This window comes from Lepidochelys olivacea, assembly GCF_965140295.1.
Source record: "Lepidochelys olivacea isolate rLepOli2 genome assembly, chromosome: 5".
NCBI classification, from domain to species: Eukaryota; Metazoa; Chordata; order Testudines; family Cheloniidae; genus Lepidochelys; species Lepidochelys olivacea.
Window position 1 is genome coordinate 13,871,422 of NC_140415.1, and position 23,943 is coordinate 13,895,364.

A 23,943-nucleotide genomic window follows, 5' to 3' on the forward strand; every position below is an offset into this window, starting at 1 on the left:
TAAATTGGTTAGTCTCTAAGGTGCCACAAGTACTCCTTTTCTTTTTTCACTTACAGCAGTGCACCCTGGAAGATATGGACACTGCCAGAGCTGGTTGAAATATTGGAAAACAAAAATTTCATGCAGGTTTGCTACCTTCTGTGATGTTGCACCCCATAATGCTTTATGGAAATATGCTTATGAATGTAAATATGACATAACTGGAATATGTTTTATGCTACATATGCCATGTAACATATCTCTGCAAAGGTTATGATCTACTGAATATATTCATCCTATTTGTATGCGTGTATCATTTTTGCATTCGAAGTTATGAATATTGGCTGTGTTACTTGTTTGATTTTAAGCAGCCTTAGTAAGGCATTTGGTCAGCTTCTTTAGAAAGGAATTTGCAAGTTAAGTGCCCAGTCAAACACTTAAATGGACAATGGATCTTGGAAGACTCCAATCCACATAAGAAGTCTACCTGAGGATGTTCAAGGTAGCATGTAAACAATGGCTGCCACTTGTAAGAAACTGAGTCATGCATGGACATGTGACTTGCCCATGTGACTCCAAAACTCCATCTTGTAGCTGGGATTCTACACAGGGGGAGGGAGGGGTGTCCACCCACAAGAGGAAGTCTATTTAAGCCCCTGGAAACCCCTCCATTTTGTCTTCAGCTGTCTCAAGAGATATCCTTTCGGGGTGGAGAGGCTACCTGAAAGAAACTGGAACAAAGGACAGTAACCACAGGGGTGAGAGCGATTGCTGGACCCAGACTAGAAGGAGGCTAATCTATAAAAGAAGCTTACTGGAATATCTCTGAGGGTGAGATTTCATCTGTAATCACTGTCTTACTGTATTAGGTTTAGACTTGTCTGTTATTTTATTTTGTTTGGTAACTTACTTTGTTCTGTCTGTTATTACTTGGGACCACTTAAATCCTACCTTTTGTAGTTAATAAAATCACTTTACACTTATTAATTAACCAAGAGTATGTACTAATACTGGGGGATGGGACAGCTGTGCATCTCTCTCTATCAGTGTTATAGAGGGTGAACAATTTAGGAGTTTACCCTGTATAAGTTTTACACAGGATAAAAATGGATTTATTTGGGGTTTGGACCCCACTGGGAGCTGGGCATCTGAGTGTTAGAGACAGGAACACTTCTTAAGCGGTTTCCAGTTTAGCCTGCAGCTTTTGTGGGACGTTGTTCAGACCTGGGTCTGGGTCTGTAGCAGGCAAGCGTGTCTGGCTCAAACCAGGCAGGGCTCTGAAGTCCCAAGCTGGCAGGGGACACAGGCTTAGAGGTAGTCTAAGCACATCAGTTGGCAGTTCCCAAGGGGTCTTCTGTGATCCAACCCGTCACACCTTCCTCCTCAAAAAACAAACCAACCCAGAAAAATTACGTATGCTACCATACAAACCAACCCCAACACCTGGAACATCCAAAAAGTTTCCAAAACTAGATCTAGCCACTGGCTAAAAATCAAGACAGGTGCACTACTCTCTTCCAGGCTATACCAATATACAGAGAAAGTGCTTTAGACTACCTGGTTAGTAGTAACCCAATAAAGCATGCTATAGTGATATATAAATAGCTCGATTACACTTACATCCTTGTGTAAAAAGAAAAGGAGTACTTGTGGCACCTTAGAGACTAACCAATTTACTTGAGCATAAGCTTTCGTGAGCTACAGCTCACTTCATCCGTCTAAGGTGCCACAAGTACTCCTTTTCTTTTTGCGAATACAGACTAACACGGCTGCTACTCTGAAACCTATCCTTGTGTAAAGTAATTCTGTACCCATATAGAAGTATTTTTCCGAAGTTTGCCAGTTGAACACAATCATGCTAAAAATCTAACTGGTAGTTATTCACACTACTGGAGAAGCCATTATTTACAATCAACAAATTTATTAAATCATTAAGACATGTTCACAACTCTGAAAAATTAACAGTTATTATTAGGGCTGTAAAGCGATTAAAAAAATTAACTGTGATTAATCGTGCAATTAATCATGGTTAAACAATAAGAGAATACCATTTATTTAAATATTTTTGGATGTTTTCTACATTTTCAAATATATTGATTTCAATTACAACAAACTACAAAGTGTACAAGCACTCACTTTATATTTATTTTTGATTACAAATATTTGCACTGTAAAAAACAAAAGAAATAGTATTTTTCAATTCACCTAACACAAGTACCGTAGTGTAATCTCTTTATCAATGAAAGTTGAACTTACAAATGTAGAATTATGTACAAAAAAACCCCCTGCATTCAAAAATAAAACAATGTAAAACTTTAGAGCCTACAAGTCCACTCAGTCCTACTTCTTGTTTATATCGGTTTACATTTGCGGGAGATAATGCTGCCCACTTCTTGTTTATATCACCTGAAAGGGAGAACAGGCGTTCGCATGGCACTGTTGTAGCCAGTGTCACAAGATATTTACATGCCAGATGCGGTAAAGATTCGTATGTCCCTTCATGCTTCAACCACCATTCCAGAGTACGTGTCCATGCTGATGATGGGTTCTGCTCGATAACGATCCAAAGCAGTGCATGTTCATTTTCATCATCAGAGTCAGATGCCACTAGCAGAAGGCTGATTTTCTGTTTTGAGGGTTCAGGTTTTAGAGATTCTGCATCGGAGTGTTGGTCTTTTAAGACTTCTGAAAGCATGCTCCATACCTCATCCCTCAGATTTTGGAAGGCACTTCAGATTTTTAAACCTTGGGTCAAGTGCTGTCACTATCTTTAGAAATCTCACATTGGTACCTTCTTTGCGTTTTGTCAGATTTGCAGTGAAAATGTTCTTAAAACGAATAACATTTGCTGGGTCATCATCCAAGACTGTTATAACATGAAGTATATGGTAGAATGTAGGTAAAAAAGGAGCAGGAGACATGCAATTCTCCCAGCAAGGAGTTCAATCACCAATTTAATGCATTTTTTTTTTTTAAATAAGCATCATCAGCATAGAAGCATGTCCTCTGGAATGGTGGCCGAAGCATGAAGGGGCATATGAACGTTTAGCATATATGGCACGTAAATACCTTGCAATGCAGGCTACAAAAGTGCCATGTGAAGGCCTGTTCTCACAATCAGGTGACAATGTAAAGAAGCAGCGGACAGCATTATCTCCTGTAAATGTAAACAAACTTGTTTGTCTTAACAATTGGCTGAACAAGAAGTAGGACTGAGCGGACTTGTAGGCGCTAAAGTTTTACATTGTTTTGTTTGAATGCAGTTCTGTAACAAACAAAAATCTACATTTGTAAACTGCACATTCACCATAGAAATTGCACTGTAGTACTTGTATGAGCTGAACTGAAAAATACTATTTATTTTATCATTTTTATAGTGTAAATATTTGTAATCAAATATGATAATATAAAGTAAGCAGTATACACTTAGTTTTCTGTGTTGTAATTGAAATCAATATATTTGAAAATGTAGAAAAACATTCACAAATATTTAATAAATTTCAATTGGTATTGTTTAACAGTGTGATTAAACTGCAATTAATCGCAATTTTTTGAGTTAATTGTGTGAGTTAACTGTGATCAACAGCCCTAGTTATTATATTACTTGCTCAGCACCAGTGTGCTTGGTACTGTACAAAAACAGAAAATGACACAATCCTTGCCTTGTGGAGTTTACAATCCAAAAGATTAAGTTCAATTGAGGGAAGAGTATAGTGATCACTTATAAGAGATTGTGTGAAGAAATGGGTTTTTAAGGAAAGAGGGAGCTACTAACAAATGATAAAAAAGTCTATCATAGTCATGGGGGCAGGTACAGAAGAGTGAAGGGAAAAAACAAAGGAATTAGGACAAGAAAAATGCCCACAATTAGCAGTGAGCGCGAGAGAAAATGAGAGCAAAGATGGAGGTAGGGACCATCTTATGCGCAGTCTCGGAGGCATGAATATTAAATGTGATGCAACAAACTGAAGTTCAAAAAAAAAAAAAAAAAAAGCAGAAACCAACATTCATAAAGATACAATATGTTTTCCAGGAGCTGAATTTAGACCCAGATTTTGAAGGTATTTAAGCACTGGTGCACTCAGCGTTGCAATGCCTACATCATTTAGGAGCCTAAATCTCGTTTTCAAAAGTGATCTAGTCTAAGGCTATAAGTGCCTACAACACTTTTGAAAATGAGATTTAGGTCCCTAAATCGCATAAGCATTGCAACACTGAGTGCGCCAAGGCCTAAATACCTTTAAAATCTGTGCCTTTGAGGATAAGCAGGACTTCAAATTGCTGAAGTGCACACAACAGTTCTATTCTGTACTCCAATAAAAACAGTCACGGCATGTCTATACTTGTCATTTAAAGCGCAAAAAGTCCCTTTTTTGCGCAAAAACCACGAGAGCATTTACACTTGCCAATGACTTTTTGCTGTGAAACTCAGACGTTTCACCGCAAAGAGAAAACCACCTCCACAAGAGGCGTACAGTTCTTACAGGTGACACTTTTGTGGTGAAATGCAACACATTCTTCCTGTTCACATGGCTTTTAGCCTCCTGAGGATATCCCACAGTGCCTAAGGTGACCACTCTGGCCAGCAGCTCTGACACCATGTAAACAGATGTCCTACCCCTCCCGCTGTAAAGCCTCAGGACCTTTAAAACTCCCCTTCCTGTTTTCTTGGCACGTGCTCACTTATCAGAGCAAATGATCCCCTGCTTAGAGCAGTGCTGAGCTACTGGAGCTGACCAGTGTTTGGGGAGAGGAGACTGTGCAGAGACCCAGGATGCCCCGCGATCACCCCTCCTTCCCACCAGACCTATCCTCAAAATGGAGAGAGCTGCACTGTGGGATAATTGCCCTCAATGCGCTGCTCTCATTGGCAATGTAAGTGTTACAAATGTGAACATGATGCCTGTGGAAGTAAGCGAGAACACAAACCAGCACTTTTCTTTTACCAGTTCCCTACCACTGGTGAAACTGACCGTGTAAAAACTCTGCAAATGTAGCCACAGCCTCAGTCAACAACAGGTAAGGTGAACAATCATTTCTGCACAACCAACATTCATCAAGTGATTAAATCTACTTCACTCATTTGGTATAATGTCACATTCATTATGGAAGAGCTGGGCTCTTCATAGCCTACCCTGAAAACAAACATCTCAAATTTTCTGTAGCTGGAGGACAGTTTGCTAGCCTTGACAACTTCCTTCTAGCAACACGACGGCGCAATTTGTGATCACCCACATGGATCAAAAATTATTTCCAAAATCCATTTTCTACTGGCCCTGATAGGTTTGCTTCTTGGTTATACTGATCATAGGTACGTTTTGCTGCAAAGATCATACAGGAAGTCATTTCTTTAGTATTTTCAAAGGCAGAAGAGAACCATGATTTTGAGTGTCACTTGGCTGCAGGTAAAGAACATTATTGCTTCTGGGAGTGGAAATTAGAGCAATTTATAAAATGACAAGCAGCACTGTCTGTCTTCAAAAAGTGGAAATGTTGACCTCTATACAAGTGTCTAATGTGGGAAGCTCACTATTTTATGGATCTGGATTTACTGATCAGATGTAATGATCAAATGATGGTTGCTTTAGTCAGTCTTAACAACAAACTCTACAGATTGCTAATTTAACACTTACCTAAACTTGTAGGTTTAATGAGAACATCAAGCACATCATAAAATGGGAGGCTTTTTAGCTGAACATCAGGATGGACAGGTGGAATTGGAGGTGATGGTTGCTGCATCTCAAAGTGAGGCTTAGTGTCTTGAAGCAGCACAGAACCAACAGGCGACGAAGGGGATTGAGGGGTGACTGAAGTAGAAGGTAGTGGGTGGATTCCAGAAACAGCCAAGTCAGGTTCCACAGGAGAGGAGCTACTATCCAAATTGAAAACTGAAGGTTTTACAGGTGACAAGTCAGACAGACTTTCAATTGTCCTTGGGTACCGACGCCTATAGAGCTCTCGGATTTTAATTTGAACGGCTGGGCTGCAGCCACTCTTCAATAAATGCAGTGCCCTCATCAGGAGGTCATGTTTGCGCCCACTTTTATTACGTCCAGCAAAGCCCAACAGCACTTGTAGTTCAGAAACTCGAAAACTTGATACCATATTCTAAAGGGAGAAAAAAGTTAAGGTTAGCACAGTACTCCCAATATGTACAGCATATAAAATTCATTTCTGCAAGTACATAGATTTTTACTGCTCAGGTTTAGTATTTATTCTTTAAAAACCAGTAGTGCCTCTCCCTAAGTATAGCTTTGCCCCTTGCGCATTTCCAAAATTTGAGTATGATCTTGCCTATTCAACTAGACCAGTATTTGCTAAAGAGCGGGATCACTTCCTCAGGTATCAGAGTAGCAGCTGTGTTAGTCTATATCTGCAAAAAGAAAAGGAGTACTTGTGGCACTTTAGAGACTAACAAATTTATTTGAGCATAAGCTTTTGTGAGCTACAGCTCACTTCAGCGGATGGAATCCACTGAATGCATCCGATGAAGTGAGCTGTAGCTCACGAAAGCTTATGCTCATATAAATTGGTTATTCTCTAAGGTGCCACAAGTACTCCTTTTCTTTTTTAAAAAAATAAAGTCTTTCTTCAGCTTGTTTACTCTGTGAATTTGAGAGTTCTCTGTATTTAGACCGTTTACTATTTCACCTGTATATTCAGCTAGTCGGTCAGTTTTCCTGTTTGTAGAGGACTATTCCACAGAGAAGATAATTTTGAGAGAGAGGGAAACATGACTGGAAAATGTGTATGCAAAACCACAAGACTGATTTATTTCCCCCCTGCCAGAGGCAGGTTAATACATAAAGCTACTTGAAATCTAGTCAGTTTAACAAAAAATTGAAAGTTGAGAGTTCCTTGAAAAGACTCACTCAACACAACAGGGGGACCAGTTGCTGAGCTGGTGTTAAAATTCCAGTGGAACCCAGATTATCCGATCTAATTGGGACTGGGGCCAGATCAGATAACCAAAAATCCAAATAACCCAGAGAATGGTTTCCTGAGCCCTGGCCACTGTCTGCCCCAGGCAGCTGGTGCTTTGATAAATATGGAGAGCTGTATAATGGAGGCTCAGTTAAATGGGGTTCTACTGTAGTTTATTCCTGGTTCCCAGACAATGTTCTGTAAACCACGCCCTTCTATCTTATTATGATCACAACTAAGGGCCTCATTTTCAAAGGTGTGAAGCACCCACACTTCCCATTGACTTCAGCTGGAATTGAGGGAGAAAGATGAAGGGAAAACAGGAAAATCAGACCATACGTTTCTATTATTTCTTCCCATCACCATTAAACAATTATCCTTTAATTACTCATCTTGAATATTTACAATCTAAAATGTTTGAAGTGGGGTGTGTTTTTCCTAGACTATTAGCAGTTGACAGTAATTGTGATTGGAAAGGTAGTTTCTCATAAGTGTGTGATAAAGTCTTGGACAGTCTTGATACATCTTTTTAGTGGGAATTCCCATTAATACTTGGCTAACAGATGCCATCTAAAGGTACTATGATAACTGGCTACAGTTATTTGAACAGTAAAAGGTGGAGAGGAATTATGTAGAATGATACATGATATTGCTAGAAGTTACAGAATCAAAAAACTGCTGAAGGGAAGAATTAGGGTGACTAACAGGAGAGATTTCATGAGACTGAAACACAGTAAGGTGTGCAATGTGGAAGTCTTCCAGAGGAAGTAGAGGAAGTCCCATGATCTGACACATTCTAGTATTTTGTCCAGGATAGCCATAAATGTACTGTAAGTAACAATACTAACTAGCCAGGGAGATAACCAGATGACCTAAATAGGAGTTTGAAATGACAGGGACCTAGGATTCTATAAAATGTTATTTGTTTACTGCCAACTCCTAAATGGTCTTGGAATTTTTGAAAGTAAATAAAATATTGATATTGGAAACTGTTGACAATACATTTCAAGATAGTTTTATCCCTTATTTTGGTATTAGAGCAGATAAATCCATCATATAATTGTGGACTAGGTAAGTAGGGAAAAAGTTATTTTTAGTCTAAACCACAGTTGCCTCCACCAGAGCAGAGATGTAACACAGTTACTGATTTAAGAAAAGGCGTTCTTGTGGCACCTTACAGACTAACAAATTTATTTGAGCATAAGCTTTCATGAGCTACAGCAAGTGAGTTGTAGCTCATGAAAGCTTATGCTCAAATAAATTTGTTAGTCTGTAAGGTGCCACAAGTACTCCTTTTCTTTTTGCAAATACAGACTAACACGGCTGCTACTCTGAAACGAGTTACTGATTTGTTATCCTAGTCTTCCCCCCACCAACCCCATGGTTGTATAGTTCCCAGCTCTGTATGTCCAATTCACATCACGCACTATACAGTTATTTCTCCGTAACAACTTGGTATTAGAATCACTGTAATCAAATTGGCTGTCAGCAGTTATTAGCCATATTGCAGGTATTGACATGATCTTTGAACTTCTATTTTTCAAACAATTTTACTGTAGATATGCAATTATTCTCCCACTATACAGTATAATACATCTGCTAAAATTAGCACACTCAGAATTCTCAAGTTGACTGCCAAAAAAAAAAAAAAAAGTGTCACCTCAAATTCTCACTCCCTTCAGTTAAAGCGGAAAATCTCCAAAAACTGAATATGAAAAAAATGGATTCGAGATAAATATACATATCCAGCCATCCAAAAATGACTTTCAAACTGTCAAAAGGACATATACATTTTAAATCCTTTGACATATTTCCCTCCTTCAGGTCCAATCATGCTCCCTATGAAGTAAAATTTTTAAGGTTTATTTTTGGGCCTGGGGTGGAGATTTAAAGAAAACATTGGGGCTTTAAAAAAATTAGCTTACATTAACAGTATAATTAAGAGTCTTGCAATGTATTTGAAATTTAGAAAAATATAAGAAAATAATAAAATTTTAATATTAAAAAGAAAAATGCTTTATTGACTTAACATGCTCTTGGAGGTCAGACTGTTTATATACCAAATGCAACAAAGAAATGTTATAGCATTGTGAAATTCTTACTTTAGGTTTAGGGAACAAAACTTTTTGCTGATAGTATTTATGGAATCCATTGTGACTAACAGAATTTAAACCAAAATGTAATGTGGAAACTCTTTTGATCAAGGATTAAAGAAACAGGCTATGTCTTGCAGTATGTTTTCCATTTCTCTTATTGCTGCTTGTGTGCATTCCTGAAAATTAATCAAGGCAAAATTTGCAGTCAAGCATGTCTAGAAACAACTCATGCTTAATGTGGAAATTCTAAAGACTAGATTTTGCTTTTGCATATTGGTATCAATGTCACAACCCCCAAGTTAAATGGAGAGTCAATGCACCTCAGATACATCTTGTAAGTAGAAAAATATGTACACTGCACTGATGTACGAAACTTGTGCTTTTGAAGAAAAATATTGCTAACACTGATTTTACTGCAAGTGATTAAACACTCTCATTAACAGAGCATCCCACTTAGAGCTGGATTCTGCTTTCCCTTTAAGTCAACAGTAGTTTTGGATGTGTAAGGAATGCAGGATCAAGTCCCTATTTCATAATTTACTTCCTGATCCTGCAAACAGATCCATCAGAACGGACCTTATGTTTCTATGGATTCCCATTAAAATCAACAGGAACTGTACGGGCATAAGCATCTACTCTTGTGGATCTATTTGCAAGATCATGCCTTAGTAATTTCCAGTAAATATTTCCATTTACAAGTTATACCTAATGTAGGTTCCAAAAAGTTGTTTTCATTTTTTGTTTGTTCTCTAGACACTGCAAAACTATAGCCTAGTTACCAGTGTGTTTTTCACACTACTGATCTGATATGGGCTATTGATGGTGTTTTCATGATTTAGTTTTAATTTCTAGTCTCTCTTACATATAACCACCATCACCCTTTTTAAACACGGATGCAAGCTTCAGATGTAAAAATCAAATCTCTTCCAGCTATGACTTCATGCTTTGTCAAAGTTGCACCAGATCAGCTTCTTTCCTTTTTCTTTGGGGGGGAGGGGAGAGGGTGGAGGGTGTTGCGGCGGGCAGGAGAAAGTTTGAAGGAACTTCTGTTGGACCATGTTTAAGTTTTAAAACAGGAAAAATAGTCTGGGAACTTCAAGTGGTTTTTCCTGTGCTTTTATAATTCAAGTGTGTTTTTGCAAAAACAAGATTTTGAAGGTCAATAGATCCAAATAATATAGACAGGAAAGTTTCACCCATTTAAAAAGAAGTTGAAATCAAAGTAGTTCTTCCTTTTCCTAAGTAGTAGTTACTATTCAAAAACTAGACATGGTTGTTTCAATTCAAGCTTTAAGTGTAGCAGGTGAACAGTGACTGAGCTTTCCAAAGTAATCTAGGGAATTTAGGTATTTTCCACTGAAATTAATGGAAAGCACATGTCTAAATCCACTACTCCACTTGGAAAAAAACTCAACCAAGTAGTACTTGAATCTCTACATTCTTTTTCCCAACTCATCTTTTACTCTGCAGACTGCTAATAGTGCTGCTAATGCACTTACATACCACCTTTCAGCCAAAGATCTCAAGACTGTCACAGGCAATGAGTAGGGCCTTATCAAATTCACAGTCCATTCTAGTCAATATCATGGCCACAGAATTTGAAAATTAGTCAATTTCACAGTTTCAGATGTTTACATCTGAAATTTCAGGGTGTTGTAACAGTGGAGGTCCGGACCCAAAAGGGAGTCATGGGGGAAGGTGGCAAAGCGTGTGTGTGTGTAAGTACGAGAAGGCATGATCCATGGGATTGCCATCCTCACGTCTCCGCTGCCTTCAGAGCTAGGTTCTGAAGGCAGCAGCCCTGGAGCTTCCTGCAGTCACAGGAGGTTACCAGAGGTGGAGGTAAGTCTGATCTCCCCCATACTGCTGGGGGTGCCCCAGGGGCTCCTAGCTGCTAGTCCCAGCCGGGCTGGGGAGGGACAGGACTTGCTCTTCTCTGCCCAGCCCCGGAGCTTCCTGCAGCTGGGGTAGGTAGCCCGAGGTGGGTCTGATCTCCCTGCCCAGAGCAGCTGTGCAGGGGAAGATTAAGTCTCGTCTATTCCCAGTCCAGGGGTGGACTAGCAGCAGGAGCCACGGGCCCGGTAGGAGCCCCTGGCTGGGGTGCCCCCATCACTGCCCCTCCCCTGCAATAGCTAGATTTCATGGTCTGTGACATGTTTCATGGCCATGAATTTGGAAGGGCCCTAGCAATGAGAGTTTACGTGATTTGGCCAAGGTGGCTCAGCAACACTGTGACAGACTCACGAACAGAACAAGACCTCCTCATTCTAGTTCTCTACTCTACACTCATGTAACAAAAATTATGTTAGCAAGATTAACTCAAAAATAAGTATGTGCACTGAAATAAATGGAGCTATTCTTGTTTACACCATCTGATTATCTAGCCCTAATAGGGAGGGCAAGAAAAACAATGCAATGTATAGCTAATGAGGAAATGCAGAAATTAAGCACTAGGTTTTCAAAGCTGCATGCATCCCAGTGCATAGTATTGTAAACCATAATTGCATGCTTGTGTTGGATGCCCACAAATCTCTGAAAACTTGGCCCTACATGCTCACCACTCAGGTATTAAGGAGCAACCCATAGCTTTTTTACCCTATGAAATGGATCATCTCACTTTTTTCCCCCCGTTAACATTCTTTAAATATCGCTTGTGTGAATTACTGGATTTTAAAAATCTAGGAGTATTACAATTCATCTTCCCCCCCGCCCCACCCTGCAATTTAATATCTAAGGTACCAAACCTGTAACACAAAATCCGTTCAAATCAGTGGGATACTTGTGTGCAGGGACTGCAGGATAAAGTCCAAAGTATTACAGATTATCTTCCATCTACAATTAATCAGTTATTTTATTAAACTGAATGAATGGAATGTTCTAAACAATGTTGAGATCTCTCCATCATATAGTTACAAACAACTGTTCACTGTCTAGTCACAGCTGCATTCCACCACTCAAGTTTTATCAAGAATTACACATTGGCTTTGGGTTAGAAATCATAAACCCAGAGCCCTTGATGCAAGTAATACATGACAAAAACTGAAAGATGTGCACAATGGGACATAAGATAAACAAAATTCATCCACTTTATAATATGCTGTTTCCTTCCTAGCTAGCAATTGAGAACCCATGCTTTAAAATGCATTATTATACTGGATAAAATTAAATGGGTTAAGTGCAGTGGTTTTAATTTTATACTTGAACAACTAATGTTACACAGTATGGCAATAGTACAGTTTACTGTAGATATACAAAAATGTTTTGTATACCTGCACATCCTATTACCATTTTCTTCCTCTATTTCTTAATACTAAGGACACATATAGCACTTTACATGTTGTAAACATTGTACGAATACTAACTAATCCTCACAATATTCTCGTTAAGTAGGCAACTATTCTCCCCATTTTACAAAGTGTGGAAATGGATGCAGAAAAGTTAAGTATCTTGTCTATGGCTGCACAAGGATTCTGTTGTGGAACTGAAGTTTAAAACTCAGAAGTTTGAGACTTCCGAACTTGCATGCACTCCTCTCAGCCACTGTGTCTTTTGAGTAGGATATTATTAGTCCCTTGCTCTGTTCACTGATTAGATGCGTCTCAGCAAGTATTACCCAGTCAGAAAGCAGATGTAGTTATTAAAATGAGATGCTACTTACTTTCCATTGTTTACAAGCCCTAACGAAACCTGATGTGGATTCAAACTTCTTTTTAGGTACAGAAATGTGGATCCACTTGAATTTCTTTCTGCTGGCACATTCTTCTTTCCTTCCAAATGGCATGACAGGTTCCCAATGTCACACCTAATTTGTTTCCTAATATAAAAGGAATGAACATGTATATTCTTGTTCACCTAAAACTTTTCTATTGTCCACACAGATGGAAGTCTTCCTTCTAAAAACACAAAATATTAAGAGATAAGCACAAATGTGTGCTTCTTTCAACCTAAACCTTAGAGTTCCTCAGATTGCCACAATGCTTTTAAAAGAAATACCATTATACACTATGCAGTTAAACCATCTTGATCAATATTCACCTTATCTTTCCACAATGTTAAGGTCTGTGAGCGGTAAGGCTTACTCTGGATGTTTTTGGTAACAACTTTTCTCAAGACTTTCTTGAAACTACGTTCAGAGCATTGTTTTGCTCAGGAACGACAATGACCATTTGTATGAGAGACAACAAAAGCTTATACTTTAATGCAATAGTCTTTATACAAATACACCAAAGTATAATAAAAAGCATTAAATTTTACAAAACAAATAGAGTACCGTGACAATCCGTGACACCCCTCCAAAAAAATTGGGAATATGGTGGCTACAAGATCTCCTGGTTTTCTTTAACCACAAAGAAAGGCTTACTGCCCCCAACCTTTTGGTAATGGTTCCCCACACAGTATGTTAATACCACAATCATAAAACACAACATAAAAATGCCTTTTCACCCCGGAAAGCTGAGCACACTGCCTCTACAGCATTCTCACACTCTGTTGGCCTAAAAAACCCCAGAATCAAGCTTGAAGCCTGAACTCTGATCTGCTGCTTCTAAACTGCCAGTGACCTTACTTATAAAAATTGAGCTTTCCAAGCTGCCCTAATGTCCCTTCACAAGACAGGTAGAGACCACATATTGAAGTGAACAGCTTGCTCAGCATCAGTGTAGCAAGTAACTCTGCCACAGACAATACTGTAGATTAATCCACAAAACAGTAATTTAGGGAGGAAATTTTTGGAGGTTTATCCATAAAAGCAGTTTGAGAAGACGACATTCTCCTTCTTGACTGTGGGGCATGCAGGAGTGGCTGTCAAAAAGAAACTGTCTAAAAGAAAAGGATATCTGTGAATTGAATTTCTGTAATTCAGATCACTAATCCAAACAGGTGAGCTTCATGCTCCGTCTTTTAAACTGTGATCTATCAATGGGAATAAAGGCCTTAATGGCTAGACATGCACTGCATTGCACTCTCTCCAGCAGCAACATAGGATCACAAAAAGGGCTCATAAACCACCACCTTCCCTGTGCTAAACAGACATCAAGATAGTCTCTGGACTAGAGGATCCAGATCACAGACAGCCCAGTTTACAAATAAGATAAATAGAAATTGAAACATCAGAGCCATCACTTTGGACCAACAGTCACTATCTAGCATTACCCTAGAACTCTTACAAAGAAAGGGCAATCCAGGGGTTAGGCACTAGCCTGGAACTGAAGAGACCCAGGTCTCTACTCCACTACAAACTTCTTGTGTGACCTTGGGCAAGTCATTACGACCTAAATGCCTCTAAAAATATGAACATTACTCACTCAGCAATGCAAGGCCTATGTCACTTAGGAGCCTAAGTCTCACTGAAGTTAATGGTACTTAGGTCTTGCAATGTTGAGCAGAGCAATGCTGAAACACTTTTTAAAAATCTGGTTTCAGAGTAGCAGCCGTGTTAGTCTGTATTCGCAAAAAGAAAAGGAGCACTTGTGGCACCTTAGAGACAAACAAATTTGTCTCTAAAGGTGCCACAAGTAGTCCTTTTCTTTTTAAAAATCTGTGCCTGAGTCTTTCTGGCCCCACTGTCTTATCTGTAAAATGGGGGTAACAACATTTCCACTCAGAGGAAGTGTTCTGAAAATATCTACATTGAGGATTGAGAGTCACTGAGGTGCCTCGACAATGGGGATTTTTTTTTCCCCTAGCAATATATCTTATCTAAACCAATAACTGAGGCAGGAATATAAACTGGGTATGAGGATAAGGGAAAGCATAGTTTTCCTCATCAAATCCTACCCTCATCATGGAAGTTGGAGGCTCCTATAATTTACAATGAATGTGATCCTGCCCCTATTCTCCACTGCAATGGTTTTCAAACTTTTTAAACTGTGTATCCTGCTTTCCAAATAATGCAGTCTACTGTGTACCCCCATTGGAGATAGGGTCACCATATACCTATGAAGGGGGGGGGGGGGGAGAGAAGAGAGATACGGTCTGTAAGGGATAACATCATGCGTGTCTGCCAATACAGGATCTTTCTCACATGCCTCAATGAAATCTTACGTACCACTAAAGGGTATGCGTATCCCAGTTTGAAAACCACTGCTCTCCTGGATCATTTAATTCACCAGACTAGTAATAATATAAAGCTTTCTTGGATCATACAGCCCTCTATCAGCCATAGCAAGGGACAATCTACATAGATGTGTATAGTTTATTAATGAACCATACAAATCACATCCCTCAAAGGGCTTACAGTTAAAGCTACTTTAGCTATGCTCCTGCACAGTAGTAATATGCTTAAAGACCACATATAACTTACTTCCTGCTATCTGGCGTTATGAGGAGATAAAAATAGAGGGGAAGATAAAGCAGCACAACCAACAATCAAATTGTAGAAGGGGAGAATTTACAGAAGTTTCTATCTATAGAAGTATGGAGAAGGAAGAGTCCCTTCCAGACAATTTAAGCCGTGTCAAAACCTACATTGTCTAGTGAAGAAATTCAGGATGTCCACCTCTACACTGGACATTTCAGATGTATATTTCCAATTCATTCGGAATGTAATTAGGGGCTAGATGGAATGAACTTTATGGGAACCTTTTATCTTATACCTCCTTTGAGACAACACCCATTTTGCTATATCCTCCTTTCTATTGCAAACTGCAAGTGAGCTAAAACAAGAGACTGAAGTTCCCTGGTGTAGAGTTTGCAGGGAGACAAGACCATCAATAGTAGGACATGGGAAGGGGGGTTGGAACACCAAACGAGCAAACCCAAAAAAGCCAACAAAACAAAACCACACCTATATTGCCTGAAAAAAAAAAAAAAAAAAAAAGAGAAAAAAGAAAAAATCTTACTAAATCAATTCAGAAAGAAAGCTCATATTCAGGAAGACCAAACTCTGCTCTTCCCTCAAATCCTATCTGGATTAGGAAAATTCCCCACCAGGGCTGTGACCAATTTGTTTGAACCAATGTGAGCACTGGCGGGAGCCCTAACACAGGCAGAGCTCTGGCAACTGCCAGCATTTCCCACATGTTAGTTAAGCCTGGTGAAAAGGAGCCTACCTACTAGAGTCTTCTCTACACCAGGGCTCCCACTGGTGCTAGCACTGGGGTTCATGTTAATTGGTGACAGCAGAAATCCCTACCGTAGACAAAGTTTAAGAGTGGTTTTGCAAACCTACACACAGAACTCCCACTGCAAGCATGGCACTCTTGCAGACTTGGGCTGTATTTACTAAAAATAAGAATATGAAGGAAAACGTCATATACCAAAAAAAGATGTTTGCAGATGCTTTAAGGAAATTAAAAAGATATTAAAAAACAAGCTCTTTGTATTAGACTTTTAACAGATATTTCAAAGGAAGAAATGTGCTTGATGTTGAAAGTGTTTATAGGAGTTCAATGTAACGGTGTAAAAAGATATCGAGTGAAAAAGGGTAAATGGAATAGTTCTGCCACAAAAAAATACACAAATGCAAGGGCTATGGAAATTGGTATACTGTTCACAAATTCATTCAATTAATATATTTGGATGGCAAATTTAACCTCTCAAATCTGATTTTAAAAATCAGTTTGAGTCTCCTCCTAGCCCCCAATCAATACAAAATGATACACATTTCTGTGAAATAGAGAAAAAAGGTACCATACGTGACTGCATAATTGTCTCCTTTCAGATCTCAATTACAAATCATCTCACTTAATAGGCAGAAATTTTCTATACTAGTGTAAACTGGATGTAATCATAAGGATGATTTCAAGATGTCGGAAAACAATCTCAACATGAAAATGGAAACCAGGATTTACAAGTTTTCCACTCCTCTACCTCTAAAAAAAGTAAGACAATAGAAAGCATTTTTCTTGAAGTCAAAGAACATACAGGTGAGGACTACAAGGTCATTGAGATGTGCTAATGAAAGATAGTGTGTGCGCCCGCACAAAGCGCCTTAACTTGAGGCCTGCATTCATCTCTAACTTCAAGTCACATTTAAAAGACAGCTTAAGTGTTCTCCCTTTTTAGATTAAAAAAAAGGAAAAGTCACATTCACAATGAATTGTGTGTGTGTGTGTGTGTGTGAGAAGGGGGCGGGGGGTCCTCTCCTCTCCCCCACCTAACTTTGGCAAATAACAATTCGAGAGATCAATGCCCGGGCATGCAATCACAGAAAGCTCCAAATCTGGGGAGCAAGGGCAGGACACCTCCACTTGGACTGCCCCCGCCCCCGATCCCCGTTTGGGAAGTATGAATGTAACCTGGGCCCTCAGCAGTGTGCGAGCACTTGGGGGGCGGGGGGGGGGGCGCACACCCTGAGGCGGCAGATTGGGAAGGAGACGCGGTGGGGGGGGGGAGATCCGGGCTAGTGGGTCAAGACCCTGAGGGGCTGGAAGGACGCGGGGGAGGGAAGACCCTGGTGGGGGCTGGCAGAGGAGGTGGTGACCCCCAAAAGGCCAGTGGGAGCCGGCGGGGGAGGGGGGGTAGACTCTATATCAGTGACCGGCCCCGGCTCAGGGGGCCAGCCCGAGCTGTGGGCGCGGGGAGGCCGGCGCTCGGGGTAGCGGCGAGTTTTGTCCTCACCCTCAGCGCCTCGAAATCCGCCATTTTCTACCCGCTGCCGCCGCCGGGCGCCGCCGCAGCCGCCACCATCCTGCACCCTCTGTGCGCTCCCCACGTGACGGGGCGGGCTCCGCAGCCCATCCGGCCCCGCTGCGCACGGGGGCGGGGCGGGCGCTCGGCCACGGGCCCCGCAGGGGGTGGGGAGAAGGGGTGGTTCCGTGCCCAGGCCATCGCCGCCCCACAGCATCCCTATACCCCCTCCGACAGCACCCCCTCCCCACAGCACCCCCACCCGACAGCATCCCCCTGCCCCCTCACACCCACCCGACAGCATCCCCCGCCCCACAGCACCGCACGGCCCCTCACCCCCACCCGACAGCATCTCCCTGCCCCCTCACACCCACCCGACAGCATCCCCCGCCCACAGCACCGCACGGCCCCTCACCCCCACCCGACAGCATCTCCCTGCCCCCTCACACCCACCCGACAGCATCCCCCGCCCACAGCACCGCATGGCCCCTCACCCCCACCCGACAGCATCCCCCTGCCCCCTCACACCCACCCGACAGCATCCACAGCACCCCATGCACCCCCACCCGACAACATCCCCCTGCCCCCTCACACCCACCCGACAGCATCCCCCTGCCCCCTCACACCCACCCGACAGCATCCCCCGCCCCACAGCACCGCACGGCCCCTCACCCCCACCCGACAGCATCTCCCTGCCCCCTCACACCCACCCGACAGCATCCCCCGCCCCACAGCACCGCACGGCCCCTCACCCCCACCCGACAGCATCCCCCTGCCCCCTCACACCCACCCGACAGCATCCCCCGCCCCACAGCACCGCACGGCCCCTCACCCCCACCCGACAGCATCCCCCTGCCCCCTCACACCCACCCGACAGCATCCCCCGCCCCACAGCACCGCACGGCCCCTCACCCCCACCCGACAGCATCCCCCTGCCCCCTCACACCCACCCGACAGCATCCACAGCACCCCATGCACCCCCACCCGACAACATCCCCCTGCCCCCTCACACCCACCCGACAGCATCCCCCGCCCCACAGCACCGCATGGCCCCTCACCCCCACCCGACAGCATCCCCCTGCCCCCTCACACCCACCCGACAGCACCGCATGGCCCCTCACACCCACCCGACAGCATCCCCCTGCCCCCTCACACCCCGCCCGACAGCACCCCATGGCCCCTCACACCCCGCCCGACAGCATCCCCGCCCCACAGCACCCCATGCACCCCCACCCGACAGCATCCCCCTGCCTCCTCACACCCCGCCCGACAGCATCCCCCTGCCCCCTCACACCCACCCGACAGCATCCACAGCACCCCATGCACCCCCACCCGACAACATCCCCCTGCCCCCTCACACCCACCCGACAGCATCCCCCGCCCCACAGCACCGCATGGCCCCTCACCCCCACCCGACAGCATCCCCCTGCCCCCTCACACCCACCCGACAGCACCGCATGGCCCCTCACACCCACCCGACAGCATCCCCCTGCCCCCTCACACCCCGCCCGACAGCACCCCATGGCCCCTCACACCCCGCCCGACAGCATCCCCGCCCCACAGCACCCCATGCACCCCCACCCGACAGCATCCCCCTGCCTCCTCACACCCCGCCCGACAGCATCCCCCTGCCCCCTCACACCCACCCGACAGCATCCACAGCACCCCATGCACCCCCACCCGACAACATCCCCCTGCCCCCTCACACCCACCCGACAGCATCCCCCGCCCCACAGCACCGCATGGCCCCTCACCCCCACCCGACAGCATCCCCCTGCCCCCTCACACCCACCCGACAGCACCGCATGGCCCCTCACCCCCACCCGACAGCATCCCCCTGCCCCCTCACACCCCGCCCGACAGCACCCCATGGCCCCTCACACCCACCCGACAGCATCCCCGCCCCACAGCACCCCATGCACCCCCACCCGACAGCATCCCCCTGCCTCCTCACACCCCGCCCGACAGCATCCCCCTGCCCCCTCACACCCACCCGACAGCATCCACAGCACCCCATGCACCCCCACCCGACAACATCCCCCTGCCCCCTCACACCCACCCGACAACATCCCCCGCCCCACAGCACCGCATGGCCCCTCACCCCCACCCGACAGCACCCCATGGCCCCTCACACCCACCCGACAGCATCCCCGCCCCACAGCACCGCATGGCCCCTCACCCCCACCCGACAGCATCCCCCTGCCCCCTCACACCCACCCGACAGCATCCACAGCACCCCATGCACCCCCACCTGACAACATCCCCCTGCCCCCTCACACCCCGCCCGACAGCACCCCATGGCCCCTCACACCCACCCGACAGCATCCCCGCCCCACAGCACCCCCTGCCCCCTCACACCCACCCGACAGCATCCCCCGCCCCACAGCACCGCATGGCCCCTCACCCCCACCCGACAGCATCCCCCTGCCCCCTCACACCCACCCGACAGCATCCCCCGCCCCACAGCACCGCATGGCCCCTCACCCCCACCCGACAGCATCCCCCTGCCCCCTCACACCCCGCCCGACAGCACCCCATGGCCCCTCACACCCCGCCCGACAGCATCCCCGCCCCACAGCACCCCATGCACCCCCACCCGACAGCATCCCCCTGCCTCCTCACACCCACCCGACAGCATCCCCCTGCCCACAGCACCCCCTGCCCCCTCACACCCACCCGACAGCATCCCCCTGCCCCCTCACACCCACCCGACAGCATCCCCCACCCCACAGCACCCCATGGCCCCTCACACCCACCCGACAGCATCCCCGCCCCACAGCACCCCATGCACCCCCACCCGACAGCATCCCCCTGCCCCCTCACACCCACCCGACAGCATCCCCCACCCCACAGCACCCCATGGCCCCTCACACCCACCCGACAGCATCCCCGCCCCACGGCACCCCCACCCGACAGCATCCCCCACCCGACAGCATCCCCCTGCCCCCTCACACCCACCCGACAGCATCCCCCGCCCCACAGCACCCCATGCACCCCCACCCGACAGCATCCCCCTGCCCCCTCACACCCACCCGACAGCATCCCCCGCCCCACAGCACCCCATGGCCCCTCACACCCACCCGACAGCATCCCCACCCGACAGCATCCCCCTGCCCCCTCACACCCACCCGACAGCATCCCCCACCCCACAGCACCCCATGGCCCCTCACACCCACCCAACAGCATTCCCGCCCCACAGCACCCCATGCACCCCCACCCGACAGCATCCCCCTGCCCCCTCACACCCCGCCCGACAGCATCCCCGCCCCACAGCACCCCATGGCCCCTCACACCCACCCGACAGCATCCCCGCCCCACAGCACCCCATGCACCCCCACCCGACAGCATCCCCCTGCCCCCTCACACCCACCCGACAGCACCCCATGCACCCCCACCCGACAGCATCCCCCTCCCCCACACCCCACCTACTGCATCCCCGCCCCACAGCACTGCATGCACCCCCACCCAACAGCATCCCTCTTCCCCCGACAGCATCCGCCAGCTCCCTCACACCCCACCTGACTGCATCCCTGCCCCCACAGCACCCCCGTACCTGGCAGCACCCCACGCCCTCCCCACACCTGATAGTGTCCCTTCCCCACAGCACCCCTCACCCACCAACACCCCCATGCCCTCCCCACTACACCCGCTCCCCCACAGCACCCCCATGCCTAACAGTGTCCCTTCCCCACAGCATCCCCCACCTTCACCCACAGACAGCACCCCAATGTTCTCCCCACTGCACCCCCATAATCCCCCGTCCTCACTACACTCCTTTCCACACAGCATCCTCATGACTCACACATCCACCCCCCCCCCCCCGCATGACTTCCTAGCTGTAAGAAGAGTAGGACAATGGAACAGACTGCCTAGAGAGGTTGTGAAAGCTCCTTCACTGGAGGTTTTCAAAAAAGAGGCTGGAGAGCCATCTGGCTTGAGAGGGGGTTAGTCTAGATGACCCTGGTGGTCCCCTTCTAATCCTGTGATTCTAGGGCAGCATCCGCTCCCCACAGCATCACCATATCACTCATTCCACCCAGTACCTGACAGTATCCCATGCCCATGGCATCACAGTCCGTCCCCCCCATATCCTCCCCACAGCATCACAATGTCCCCCATCTCTCCCTGGCCTGACACCATATACCCCACATACTTCCCCACAGCCTGTGTTCCCCACTATGTCCCCCCCAGCCAGCACTGTTCTCCCTACAACATATCCTCCCTACAGCCCACCTGGCATCATCCCTCATACCCTGCCCTCTACATCACCATGTCTTGCCCCCACTACTACCCTGCCCACCTGACACCCTCCTCTTTACTACATCCCCCACCACATAGCCTCCCCACCTGGCACTGCCCCCCCTGCAACAAGGCCAACAAGGCCACCCCATAGACATCACTATGACTGTCTCAAACACAACTGTCACTGTTGTCTCCCCATGAGGCCTCCTTACAGCATCACCTTCCCGTCATGCCCCCCTCTTCACCTGGCATCATTCCCTCCCCTTCTTGGCAGCCCCCTGCAATGAGGCTGCCACACAGCATCACATCTTCCCCACTAGAATCATAGAATATTAGGGTTGGAAGGGACCCAGGAGGTCATCTAGTCCAACCCCCTGCTCGAAGCAGGACCAATCCCCAATTTTTGCCCCAGATCCCTAAATGGCCCCCTCAAGAATTGAACTCACAACCATGGGTTTAGCAGGCCAATGCTCAAACCAGTGAGCTATCCCTCTCCCAAGGGACTGTCCCTCCACATTATGTGGCCTTCATACAGCATCATGGCCTGGCCCCCTCATAACATGACCCCGCTGCACTGTTGCAGTCTGGTTCAACACTTGACTTCCCCTCACACCACCATCTGCACAGCATCACTTACTGTCCCACTCTCCCAGAATATCATCACAAAACAACCTCCAAATATAACTATTCTTGATTTATATGATACCCAATGTGCACATAGAAAGAGACAGGCCCTGTCATAAACCATTTACAATCTAAAAATCTATCATGTTGAACTGCAAATTGCCCCCTATGCCTGGAATACCTCCCCCTCCTCTTCGTATCTTCCTTAAAATCCACCACTTCTACCAGTCCCTCGTCTTCAAACCCTCCCTCTTCTGAACGACTGTCCATTCTCTTGTCTTGGACTGGTCAGGGAATATCACCATATAAGTTTGTAAAGCCTCATAAACTTTTACAAATGGTGTATATTGTATCTCATATCACAGTAAAAGGAGTTTTAGAAATATACAAGATAGTAGTTTTCAAAAGAGTAATCCACTGCTAGATGCGGTAATAGGGAAATACGTTTAAAATGCTTTTTAACTAATTCACGATGGAGTCTTCCTCAAAATTGATATTTACTTGTACTGCAGCAGTGCCTAGGGGCCCCAGTCATAGATCAGAGCCCACTTTGTTCACAGAATGTACATTAAAAGACATCTCTGCCCCCAGAAAGCTTACAACTGAAGTAGAAAATCATAGAATGCTAAAGACATATAAATCTTGTTTGACATGACAGAAAGATAAGCACAACAAAAATCTTAATTAGTTAGTCTTGAACTACAGCTAGTTCAAATCTAGTCCAGATAAATAATGACTGAAAAGTGTTGGTTGTCCATTTGGTGAATTCAGTTCTTCGTGAAGAAGCATCCAGATCATAAAAGCCAGAAGATTAGGAGTTATTTGGCACTATTGTGTGTGGAGTTAGCAAAAACAAAAACTACCTCCTCACCCCACAAACCATCCTTCCAGGTCTGGACTAAGGCATATGAAAGGAAGTGGTAGCACAAGCTTGCATTGCTACTGTTCCTGTTCTGTGGATAGAGGATTTCAGCCACCATGACTGTCAAACATTTACCAAAGAAACATTTAATTTCTAAAAAGTCTTACAACATATGGGTACAGAATGCATTTATCTATATTTTATCAAAAAGTCTTTATTTATAGTCTTACCTATGACCTCTCCAGCACTGTAGTAGCTGTTGAAGTATTAGCCTATTTTACAGAAGGGCAATGGAAGCAAAGAAATTAATTAATTTGCCCAATCTCAAAGAGGAAGTCTGTGGCAGAGTTGATATTAGAATCCAGATTTCCTGAATCCCTGTCCAGCACCTTAACAAGAATATTTATTATTCTTTTGGACAGAAGTGTGAGCTTCAACTATTGAATTTTTGTTTGTTTATATGAAGTGATGTTATTCTATTAATGTGAGGGAAGGTAGCATAGCTGTCATAAGTCTGAACATGTTAAAGTGCAATATCTATATATATTGGAATTATTATCCCATAATTTCATTGCTCTCAGTTTTATCCATTTACTATCAGATACAGTCTCATCACAACAGAAGTGATAATGAGATATTTTTGCTTCA

At 45.4% G+C, this 23,943-nt stretch overlaps 1 protein-coding gene across 5 annotated transcripts in view; it reads right to left on the bottom strand.

Annotated features, from left to right (window-relative positions):
• PIAS2 (protein inhibitor of activated STAT 2) overlaps nucleotides 1-17,697 on the bottom strand; it is a 54,430-nt gene extending 36,733 nt beyond the window's left edge. For 3 of the 5 annotated variants that reach the window (XM_084628679.1, XM_084628683.1, XM_084628681.1), the window contains exons 1-3: nucleotides 17,559-17,697; nucleotides 12,658-12,813; nucleotides 5,613-6,087 (exon numbers count right to left, since the gene is read on the bottom strand). In XM_084628679.1, the coding sequence (XP_084484805.1) occupies nucleotides 5,613-6,087; nucleotides 12,658-12,780 (598 nt within the window). In that variant the 5' untranslated portion in view covers nucleotides 12,781-12,813; nucleotides 17,559-17,697. The remainder of the gene's footprint in view (nucleotides 1-5,612; nucleotides 6,088-12,657; nucleotides 12,814-17,558) is intronic. The other 2 variants (XM_084628682.1, XM_084628680.1) reach the window with 2 other exon arrangements.
• Nucleotides 17,698-23,943: the final 6,246 nt, after the last annotated feature.